Source organism: Mastomys coucha, unplaced genomic scaffold, assembly GCF_008632895.1.
Source record: "Mastomys coucha isolate ucsf_1 unplaced genomic scaffold, UCSF_Mcou_1 pScaffold7, whole genome shotgun sequence".
In the NCBI taxonomy this organism is placed as follows: Eukaryota; Metazoa; Chordata; class Mammalia; order Rodentia; family Muridae; genus Mastomys; species Mastomys coucha.
In genome coordinates, this window is record NW_022196913.1 from 60,908,228 (window position 1) to 60,919,954 (window position 11,727).

The window sequence follows — 11,727 nt, forward strand, 5'->3', positions numbered from 1 at the left end:
CGGGGGGGGGGGGTGGAGCCTGGCCTCTCTGTCCCTGTTCCAAAATGTGTCTTTCTATAGGGACTTCTCCTTCTCTGTAATGTCTGTTGGCCTCCAGATTTGGGTTAGGCTTGGCTACGCCACCTTCATTTGGAATGAGGGAAAAGGATAGGTAGGCTGGAGAATTCAAGGTTCCTGCCCCAAAGCAGGATGGTGGCCGTCCAGCCACTGAGTTGTGTGATGGTCAGGACTCTGAGTCTCTGTGCAACTTTCTCAATCTTGAGAGTCCTCAGCTTGCTCAGAAACCCATGAGAGATAGCTTGGAGCTTTGATGTAGAAGCATGGCCACAAGAGAGCAGTCACAGTGTCGCCCCATGGTTCACCCTAGCACAGGAGACTTCTGGTGTGCTTTTGTGAGTGAGAGGAGGGTCATGCAGGACACCATCTACACAAGTGAAGGAGTATAAAGCTCCAGGTCCCTAGTCTAGGGACTGTTCCCTTGAGAATAAAGAAGTATATAGCTCCAGGTCCCTAGTCTGGGGACATGTCCCCTTGAGAATAAAGAAGTATAAAGCTCCAGGTCCCTAGTTTGGGGACATGTTCCCTTGAGGGCAGATGACAGTTGAGGCTGGCTGACTTGAGCTCTGCTCAGTAAGACACAAGTCACCAGCCCTGGATCCCTCCATCACCCAGTCCCCAGAAACACCATCCGTGTGCTCTGCAGTCCCAGGTAGGACCACACAGCCTGGTGTCCGAGCCTCAGCCTCTCCGTCGAACTCCTCCATGGCGATCTCAGAGCTGTGGGCTCGGAGCATCTTGGACTGCCTCCCCTTTGCCTCTTCAGGCCCGCATCCTCACCTGCCTGCTTCCATCAGCGAGGATTGGGAACGGTACCCTCCAGGCCTGCTCTCCCAGCTTCCACACTCCATAGAGACAGGTACTTGGGAAACACCAATTTTCTCTCCCAACACACCTGTTCCAGGTTATTTAGGATGTGGCAAACATTTTATTGTCACTTGGATTAACTAGACAGAGGGGGAAAAAGCCTAGGAGCCCAGCGTTTTGGTAACTTCAAATATATTTTATTACTTTCTTTTTTTTTTTCACCTTAGAAAGAACATGAAAGCTGCATGCAGCACTCATGGGTCTCAGCATTTACATAGCAGATCCACAGCCGTACAGTGCAGCCTCTACTGAGGGGCAGTGTGCGGAGTGGGGGGTGGGGACATGGAAGGTAATATGTACAAAGCAGAGGGCAGGGCACAGGCTCGTCCTAACTCAGAGGACTGTGCCGTTTGCATATGCACTGAGGGGAATGTGCTTTCTGTTGGAGTGAGGGAAAGAGACACAGCTTGGTGGGTTTCCCTTTGCCAATAGGATGCTCTGGTTGAGTGTCCTGTATCTAATCCTGAATCTTCCCTTTTCCTCCCGTACATAGTTTTCTCACACTGCTGGGGACTTTCAATGCTTCAGAAACATCATCTACCGACACAGTGGGCCTTTTCAGAAACCCTCAGGTTGCAAGAAAAATCCAGCTCCTCTAAGGATCACTTGCCTGGTCTTGACAGGGGGAATGAGCTGGGGGGGTGAAGGGTGGGTGGGGATGAAGCTCATTCTGGTAACTAAACTGAGTTCCTCTAGGCACAGATGCAGAAGAACCTGCTCCCAATTGCCCTGCAACAGGGGCCACTGTGGAGTCACACTGAAACTCTGACCAGTCATAAGCCCAGGAGAGCCCATGGCAGCTGTGCAGAGGCGCCAGGCTCTCTGAGCGGAAGCTTCACTTTGCAAGCCGGGACTGGAACAACGGTGCAGTGAATTGCCTCAACTGCGCTCATTGTTCCTCCCAGGCGCTTATAAAGCTCAGATGTGCGGTGACGTATGGACAAACACAAAACCCCTGATTTTAAAAAGGAAAGAAAGGCTTGAGGTCCCATCCCCGGTAAACCCCCCTCCCTTCGGCAGAAAAAGCCACTTGTAATGAAGTCTGGTGCACAGGAGAGCTGGAGCTCACATCTGGAAGCCTTTCACACACAGCTATAAAATGTAAAAACTGACCCTGGTAAGAAGAGCTTCATAGCAATATATAATTTGTCTTATGCTTGTGAGAAAGAAAGGGCTTTTATTTTAATCTGCAAAGTCCTCTGCTGAAGTCTCTCAACTGGCCTGGAGTTTTCCTTTCCAACATCATCGGCCCTATTCTTCGTAGACCCTGGGAAGAGAGGACACACAGGTGTAAGCGGCTCAGGCCGTGGTGTAGGCTGCTCACAGCTCCTGTGGAGTGGCTTCACCTATGGATCCTCTCCCAGGTCCAGGGCCAGGAGAGGAGAAATGGTTCTAAAGATGTGATTGACGCCTATGCAAAAGCTTACCCACAGACGGGTGTGGATGCTCACACCCGTAATCCTAGCTCTGGGGCTGCTGCCCTTCGCAGGCAGCTCACTCTTCCTTCTTGCTTGTTCCTGACTTCCGAGTGAGAAGAAGCCCTAATCGTGCATTGAAATAAACTACCTGTAGGCCGGAGAGATGGTGCTCAAAAATCTGTCACTGCTCTGTCAGGGGACTAAGTTCAGTTCTAGCATCCTCATCAGGGGCTCCCAAACTCCTATACCTCCAGCTCCAGGGGTATCCAACGCCCTCTAGTGGCTGCCTTGGGCACCTGCACCCACGTGGCATACTGACACACAGACACATGCACATAAATCAACTAGAAGTGCAAGGAAGTGTTCCATGTAGCTGCCTCTCATGACAGCCAGAGTCTAGGTTCTATAGTGCTTTGAGCTCAGTTGTTGGTGTCATGGACCAGGGGCCTAGCCCAGCCCTCCTTCCTTCCTTCTTTCTTCCTTCGGAGCTATGGAGCATGTATGTTTGTTCTCTCTCTGCCTTTGAACAGTTCTTTTTAATCTCCATTAACATTCACTAAGTCGTTCTTAATCTTTTGCAAGGAAAGGAATGGAAAGAGAAAGGGGAGGCATGGTGGCTTTCTGCTGCGGGTGCCTCAATGTTCTAAGAAAGGGATGAACTCACTAGAGTGGCATAGGTTTGTAATCCCTAAATCCCAACATTTGGGAGGTGGACCGGCTAGGATTCCGGGTTCAAGGCTATCCTTTGTCTTGAGGTTGAGTTGATACACGACTGGACCATGTGAGACTTTGTCTCGACAAACAAGCAAACAGCCCTGAAAGGCTAGCATGTAGCAAATTGGCAGAAGCCTGGTAGCCGAGGCAAGAGCAACTTGCAAAAGGAGACACAGTGGGGTGGGGGTGGGGCTGTGGGGAAACCAACCTGGGAGGAGGAAAATCAGGTGGGTAGAGGTTTGAATGTCTCCTGTAGTCTGAGCAAGACTGCTCAACCCTCCATAAGCTGGGGTCATTCTGTTTCTAATGGCACAAACAGGGAAGGTGGCAGGGGGGGTGGGGGGGGTTGGGGTTGGGGGGGGTGGGCCAGGCTCTGCTTTTGCCATGTGAGCTGCGTGCCCTGACCAGAAAGAGGGCTTCATTCCCATCAGATACAGAGGTACTAGTTGCTCACCTCACCACTTTCTATTTCAGGCAATTGCAGATGAGGCAGTTTTGGAGGGAGCAAGAAAGGATTCAGGTGCAGAAGCTGAACAGGGGTGTCAGCCATGAGAGGCTGAGGCCAGCAGTGGGCGGGGGTGGTGTATGTGTATGAGGAGCACAAGCCACCTGCTGGGAGAGGCAGCACCAGGGACCCACACTGACTTTTCCCAGTGCTGTGGAGGCAGTCACATCCTGTCCCCACCTGGTCTTTTTCCCCCTCTTAGGCCAAGCTGCTGGAATCCTTGGAGTTCACCTAAGCGTGTGTCCTTCCTTAGCTTTGCTTTTTGGGTAAAGACAAAACGGGTCTTGGGTGTTTGAAGAGTGACCTACTTCAGGACATGGACAAAGGACAAAGGAGCTGAGAACTGGCCTCTCCTTCCGAGACCAGGCCTAGGACCCCAGGACTAAAACTAGGGAACCCCCTTCTGATGGTGGTGGAAATGCCCATCAGGAGAGGTGTCTAGTCCAAGGCATTGACCATCTCAACTGCTGCCCCTTTGGGTAAAGAGGCTCTGACTGGAAGGCGCTGAACTCAAGTGCCACTCAGAACCTGCCTGGGAAGGACCTAGTCAGGTGCCTAGGCAGAACAGGGCATGGGGCGTTTGGAGAGGAAATCACCTTGCTGGCAGGGGTCACCCTTGCCATTACTGTACACCTACAGGATTTTTGGCTAATAAACTGTCACTGAAGAGGGCATACCCCACTCCTCTAAAGTTAACAGAGGACAACTATGCCAGGTGCTCATTTCCATCCATTTCCAGCTTAAGTGGCTTACGTAGAAAGAGCAATTAAGAATGTAATATGAAAGTTAGGGTCCAGAGGGGTGGCTCAGCAGCTAAGAGCGTTGCTGTTCTTGTAGACAACCTGGGTTTGGTTCCTGGCAGCCACACAGCAGCTTACGACCATCTGTAACTGCAGTGTCAGGAGATCTGATGAGCCTTTTTTTGAAGTCCACGGGCACCAGACATGTAGGGGGCATACATATGTATATGCGGGCTTAATACCCTTTTAAAATGTTCACAAAAGTCTATAATATGCAAGATAAAACGAGGTAGAATCTTTGTTCACAAAAGGACACGTCTGCAGTGTGCACAGTTGTACCGAGAGTCTCAGCCTCCTTTGTAAAGTGGTGAGGGAATGGAAGCAGTGTGAGGGTGTCTACTTTTGTGGACATTATGTGGGTGTCATGTGTTAGACGAGGCTGGTAGAAGACATGGTGTGTGGGTCCGTTCCTGCCCTGAAAGCCATAGCTGATAGCCAAGCCCTTCTGAGTGGGTAGGGGTGGGCAGAGGGTGGAGGAGGGTGGGGGCCGGGTGTTAAGAAGAGGTGTACCTGCGCTTCTCGTTCCAGGCGTTGTACCATTTGATGAAGCGTTTGGTGCTCTGCAACTTAGGATGTAGGCAGTGCTCCTGGCCCCGGTACCTGGACATGCTCTTGGTGGTAATGCTGAAACAGAGCAGAAGGGGGTACAGGGTTGAGATAGCTGAATAACTGTCTACAGGACCACAGCACTGGGCCACTTGGTCCCTCCCTGCTTCAAGGGCCCAATCCCTGGCAAAGCCTTTTGTCATGTTTTATGTCTCAGTCTTTGTGATGGGATTAGCATGTAGGGAGTGAGTGGGAGACCCTACCTCCTGCCTTCAGCACCCAGCTGTCTCCAGGACAGCCTCTCTTGGGGAGCAAGGATCAGCGGGTGCTTCCAGTGGTCCAGAGGTAAACAGAGCCACTGCTAGAAGGCGCTCATGCCAAGTCCCTCAGAGGGGCAGAGACATTCTCTGCAGACACCGTAGTCTCTGACTGTTAACCCCAGCACCTGCACCCTCTACAGCTTGTCCCTGGGCTGAGGATTTGCTGATCCGTACTGGCTTGGTAGCTCATTTTGATGCTCGAGTGTGAGGTTGCAATTTATCTCGTTTTGGGGCAGAAAAATAAGACCTTCCTTCTCTGGGCCTCTCTCAGCCAAAGCTCCAAGAGACCATGGAGGCCTAGGTGCACAGGGGAGAAGCAGAAGTGGTAGTGAGTGCAGTCAGCTGAATTTGAATCCTGGTAACTTGTCTGACTTTGTTTGCACTCTGTAAAATAGGTACAATAAAAAGGACCTGTGTCACCGGGCTACTGAAGGAGCTAAAGATGTATCCTATGCTGAGCACTTAGCCCTTGGTAGGTGTCCAGGGACTTGGCTATTAATTACTAAATAGTCCCGAGAGATGAGGCAGCCAGGGGAAAGACACACTTCATGTGGGTCCTCAGTTCTGGATGATCTGAGGTACCTCTCCAAGCCAGGCAAACCAGGGAGATACAGGCAGGGGTTACACGAAGCTTCTGAGAGGACAAAGGTGGACAATGGTGAAGGATTAGGGTCTTGTAACAAATCAGAATATGACTTCCAGATGGGACACGGATGGATGGAGATGGGAGTAGAAAGAGTGGAAAGTTTGCTCCCCACCTGGTGCCAAGGTGAAGAGCCAGGGTTAATAGGCCAAATTCTAGAAGGGGCAGGGTAGCTGTGAATGTATACTTCCAAGCTATAGGAATGGCAAACAGAGTCTTGCAAGCAGAATGGGGACAAAATGCTTTGTCAGGAGCTTGTTCTTCCTCTAAGACCAGCGATGGACATCTGATAAGACCAGGTAATTGGATCGTGCTTCCCTGGAGACAGGTGGCTCCTTGCAGGCTTTGAGCTCAGAGCTCACCTTCCATAACTCTCCTGCCATGCAGGAATTACCACCTGTGTTTCCTTCAAACCCACAATGCTGCTGTTGCCCCAGAATGGCAAACTCCAGGAAAAATAAACAAACAAAACCAAAACCCCCCAAACCCTTATCTTCATAGGCCAGAGTGCAGACTGAACATCCTACTTCTGAAGGTCAGAGAGCATACAAAAGGGTTCAGTTCTCTGCCCCACCCCCACAGAGGTGCTTTCTCAGAATACTGGGGTCCTGCAAATCAGATGCAGGGCGCAGAATCTGGGATCCAAGACCTAACAATTATTAGAAATTCTGGGTCTCACTCCCCAGCAATTCTGCGGTGCCAACGGTTTGGATCATAACTCTATGGACATATGACACAGATTGTCCCTCAAATAACCTGGACTTGGGCTGGCAAGATGGCTCAGTAGGCAAATTTCCTTGCCACCAAGCCTGGAGCTGTGTTTGATTCCTGAGCCACCTTCTGCAAGTTGTCCTCTGATCGCACCATGGCATGCCTACTCCCTCCCCAATTGTAAGTGCACATTTTTCTTTTAAAGGAATCTGGGCTTTCCCTGTCCTGATTGCAAGGACTTGCACTCAAAAGACACACTAGCCCCCTCCCCCTCCCCCAGCAGAGATCTCTAGATAACTCAGGGCGAGCCAGAAATCTTGTCTTTGTGGCTGAAAACCTGTTTTGGCAAAAAGTGAGGGTCCCTTGTGTGATAGACAGGGAGAGAAACCTCTGGCCTGTCAAAAGATGGGGTAGGAAGGGAGGTCTAGGGGAGATGGTCTCATGTGGCCCCTGGAAGGTTCCCCAAGGCTACAGGAAGCCTTCCTTGCCTGCAATTTCCCTCTCTACCCAGAGAAGTTTAGTCAAGAAAAGCCTGCCTCCTCTTTTTGAATTGCTGTTGCTATTTTTTTTTTTTTCTTTTTTGGTCCCTTGCAAGGTCTCAAAGACAACTTGCAATCTTTTCTGACATTTTGAACCCCCTAACTAGAAATTCTAAGGTTCTTGTGACTCTTGCCGGGAGCATTTTAACCCAGAGCCAGCCCACACCCAGAAGGGTAGCTCTCCTTTCTCTGACCGGCAAGATGAGGGCAGGGAAAAGGATGTTAATTGGGAAGCTCATGACTCAGGTCAGCTCAGGCCCTGTGGCTCTCTGAGTTCCCTGAACTTAAGCGGATGGAGGTGGTGAGGTGCGGGGTGGGGGGTGTGCCCTTCCTTCACAGACGGAGCGGCATGAAGGCCTTTGGGCAAGCAAGGGCAGCCGGTGGAAGGCACTTGCCCAGACCGAGAATAAAGTGTGTCCTGTTTCTGGGGGAGGGGAAGAGGGGCCAATGGTCCATGGCAAATATTTGGGAGCTGTTTTGCCAAGGGCTGCCTTCCTGGCCAAGAGTGTATTGATGGGGAAAACGGCAGCGCTGGCTTCAAGTGGTTAATTGGGAAGGCTGAGGCGCAAGGAAACTCAGTGTTCTCTCTCTGCCCCAGTTTTTAAGACTTTGCCGGCATCCCCACTAAGCAGGCTGCGGTGGTGGCATGGCACATTAACCCCAGCAGAGCGCTTTCGCCAACCCTGTTCAGATGCACAGACCCAGGAGGCGGAAGAGACAGGGACATTCTCAATATTGAAAACCTTGGGAGCCCCAAAGTGTCTACCCCTGGGGCGCTGAAAGGAAAAAAAAAAAGTTACCCTCTCTTCAGTAAGAGGGAGGCAGCACAGCCGGCCCAACAGGCTGGGTGTGTGTCCCGAGCGGATCTAGTGTAGATAGATGTTCCAAGCGGGCGCAGCAGAACCACTAGCCCACAGTAAACCTCGCCTGCCACTTTGAATCCTAACAAGGACAGGCTCAGAGGGACCGGCCAGAGACACCCCCTCCCCTTTTGCAGACTGCCGGTTATAAACTACTTCCCAGGGCCTTGGCAAAAGGCAGAGAGAAAGGCGTTATCAGCCCGACCTCACCCCAGGTTGGGCCCCCGCCACAGGACATGCTCCCCCCCCCGAACTCACATAACCATCTTCTCCTCGCAGTGTGGGTACTTTGGCTTCATTTCCAGCTTCTTCACGTCGCTGTAGCGGATCTTGGGCCCCTTCCGGGAACACTTACACTTGGACCCTGCGGGAGAGCGCGGCCGGGCTGCTGAGTCGCCGCATGGGTCTCCGCGACCGCCCAAGGTGCCCGCCCGGGACCCCCCGGGTTCCAGGATGGCTAGGTGGTGCTTGGGCTCCCTAGGACGGGACAGGACCGCGACACAGAGGGCCCTCGCTGCACTCACCGTCCACGCGCGAGGCGCACAGCGCCAGGAGCAGCAGGAGCAGCGCGGCCGCCAGGAGCCTCATGCTGGCCGGAGGGGCGCGGTGGGGAGCAGGGAGGCGAGGAGGGCGGCCGGCCTGTGCGTGCGGCGGCCGGGGGATGCCGCCCGGCTCGGTTCTCGCTTTCGAGCACGCCTCTCTCGGCTCGGCTCGCTCCAGCTGCGCCCGTCGATGGGTGCTCCTGCCGTCTGTCGCGATGCTGCGCTGCGCTTGGCGCTGGGTGCTGCGATCTCCCCACAGCTTCCCTCCGCCCACCCTGGCCTCTTTTAAATTCGCTCCTGCCCTCTCCGAGAGCGAGCTCATTAATATGCAGAACCACTCGGTGACTCACTGAGATTTCTCAATGTGGTGGGGGGAGGAGATCTCCCAGCCCGCCCTGCCGCCCGCCCCGGACCCATCGCGATCCCAGAGGCGCACACTCGGAGCCACGCGCGCACACTCACACGCACACGCACACACTTCCATCCGCTACCCTCTCGCTCCACCAGCACGCCCGCCTTCACGCGCTTGCACACCCATACCTCAGTGCCTTGGAGAAGGTCAGGCGAGAGCACGGCCTATTAAAGGGTGCTGCGTTTCTGTTTCCCGTGGACACTTCTCAGGCCACACAGGTCTACTGTCCGAAGTCACCGAGAGACTCAGGCCTGGCTCAGATCCTAGAGTTTTCAAGCAAGGGCCAAGGATAGAATGCCCGCAGGCCGGGCCCCTGCCTTGCTGGGCTCTATTGTGCCTGCTGGGCTAGTGGTCCAAGCTCAAGGCCAGGTGGAGTTAGGGGCTCATCGCAGGTTGTGTAAGTCTTTGATAGAGTCACTGGTTCACGGAGCGGGGAAAGGGGACGGATGAGGAGTGGAGAAGACTAGCAACTCCTAGAAGGGGGCTATAGTATGATGCTCATGTGTGACTATGCAGGGGGCTGTAGAGAACCCGGGGTTCTTGACACATACATTCCTAAGAATCTGTAAAGCCAGGGAGAGCTCAGTAGGCAGGTATGACCATGATAAGGGGAGGGGAGGCCGTCCCACTTGTGAACACTGCACCAGACGGTGGTGGATGAAATTCCACCCTGCCCCACTATTCGCCAGCACACGACTCTCCATTAGAAGGCTTCTATTTACTCTCTGTAAACCTGTAGGTTGTCATAGTGCCCATCCAAGGCACCCGTGAGAAGGACATAAAATCGCACAGCGCAGTTATCAGGATGCGGACACCGTGCCCAGACGATGGTACTTAAGGGCATCATTTGTGTATATATTTTATATGTCACTTTGACTGGGGCAACTTCCCTTAAATTGGTACTTTTAAGTTGTTCATTCGCCAGGCCAGAAACAGGCACAGCAAGGAAGAAAACAATTCATCCAAGGCTCTAGAACCAGGAAGCAGGTGGCTAAGCCAGGGGGGTCTGTGGATATGTGACTGTAGACTAGGACCACTCTACTGTCATCAAGCGTTTGCTGAAGAACGCTTTGAGAGATCCAGAGACAGGGCTCAGGCATCTTAGGCTCATGGCTCCCAAGCTAGGGCTTGCTCCTTGCTGTGTTGTTAGCCTGGAAGCCTGCCCCTAGGGGTGCGATTATCCAGAGGGGCTTCTAGGTGGGAGGTGGTAGCTGCCTAACTGCAGCATCTGTGTTTTCTCTTCTCATCTGCGTGCCTTTAGGGGAAGCTGCGCTTAAAGAGCAAGCAGAACCCACACCCACCATTGCACCTGCCCTTAAAGTCAGGCTGGCATTGGGACACTGGGCTCAGCAGAGGGAATGCAAGATGATCTTTGTCATTTATCAAGTAAAAAGATTAAAATTTGGGCTAGACCCAGGTTTGCTTCTCAGCCCCCACGACTGTCTGTAATTCCAGTTCCAGGGGAATCTGACACACTCACACAGACATACGTGCAGGCAGAACACCAATGTACACAAAATAAAAGTAAATACATTTTAAAAAAGATTAAAATGTGTTTTTCATGTATCGCAGCATGGGTTTATTTCAGAAAAATAAGAAAACAGGCAGTTTTAGTCACTCAGAGGTCTACACCAAGATGAAACCAGCACCATCTTTGGGGTTTGAATGCACGCACACAGCTAAGAGCCCCTGCACGTCTGGTGTGACAATCTGCCTGTTGTATCATTCTGTGAGCCGGTTTTGCTTCTCGTCTCTTAAAAAACAATGTTATTTGAAACCATGTAGTACACTGGCCGAGAGGTCTGTTGTGTCTGACTTCAGCAGATCTGCATGTGACATTGGGCAAATGATTCTTTCATGCCTCAGTTTTCCTCATCTGTGAAAGGGGATGATAATGGTACTTCCAGCACAGTGAGGAAGAAAAGTCTCACAACGGCTGTCTCCCAATAGACAGTCCAAGAGTCCAAGAGTCATTCAGTCTATGAGGCTGGGAGTCTCAGCTAATCTTTAGTACACATCAGAATCCCAACGAAGGCTCTTACCTGCCTCAGCAGCAGGTTATATGAATGTGGCCGTGAGAATGAGGGCAAGCAGGCAGAAGGCAAAAGCTGCTTTCTTCCATGTCTTCTATGTTGCCTGCCATGAGAGGGTGTGGCCCAGGTTTAGGCAGGGTCTTCTGACTCTATATGATCTGGGTTTAAGATTCTTCTTCCTACCTCAAGTGATCCAATTAACTAAAGATTACTCACAGCTATTCCCGGCTGTTTGGCTTTTAAATTAATTCCAGATGTAGTCAAGCTGACAACCAAGAATCGCCATCCCAGGGAATGGGGTTACCTTTTTCTTTTTACACTCGCTGAGCACCGGCTATGCACCAGGCTCAGTGCAGGTACTGGGGACCCAAGTGAGCAAGCATCTGTTAGCTGTTCCCAGGAGAGGGTCTATAGCATCCACCACAATTGTGAGATAACTGTGTGACTTCCTCAGAGGTAGACACCACAAAGAAACTGGCACTGTGCGATGTGATTCTGGGCAGGAGGGATGCCTTTCTAGATGAAGCGATCACCGGGTTGGCTGTGGAGATAAGATGGCTCATAGGGGAGGAAGGCCACTCCCACCTTTCACAGACCCTTCTGCTCCGTGACAATCTCCGGTGGGGTGTCCCTGCTCCAAGCCCTTCCCTGGCTCCTGATCTCATTCAGAGCCCTAGCCGGATACCCAACAGTGCCTACTCCCAATGGCCAGCCAACATCCCTCCCACTTGGTATGCTTGGTGTCCCTGCCTTGACTTAC

General features: G+C 52.2%; 1 protein-coding gene across 1 annotated transcript; it reads right to left on the reverse strand.

Annotated features, from left to right (window-relative positions):
- Positions 1–1,039: 1,039 nt before the first annotated feature.
- Cxcl14 (C-X-C motif chemokine ligand 14) lies at positions 1,040–8,937 on the reverse strand. The gene is made up of 4 exons (XM_031358924.1): positions 8,505–8,937; positions 8,239–8,344; positions 4,872–4,985; positions 1,040–2,191 (listed from the first exon to the last, which is right to left on the reverse strand). Exons 1-4 carry the CDS (start codon positions 8,842–8,844, stop codon positions 2,176–2,178), a joined length of 576 nt encoding a protein of 191 aa, XP_031214784.1. The 5' UTR covers positions 8,845–8,937; the 3' UTR covers positions 1,040–2,175.
- Positions 8,938–11,727: the final 2,790 nt, after the last annotated feature.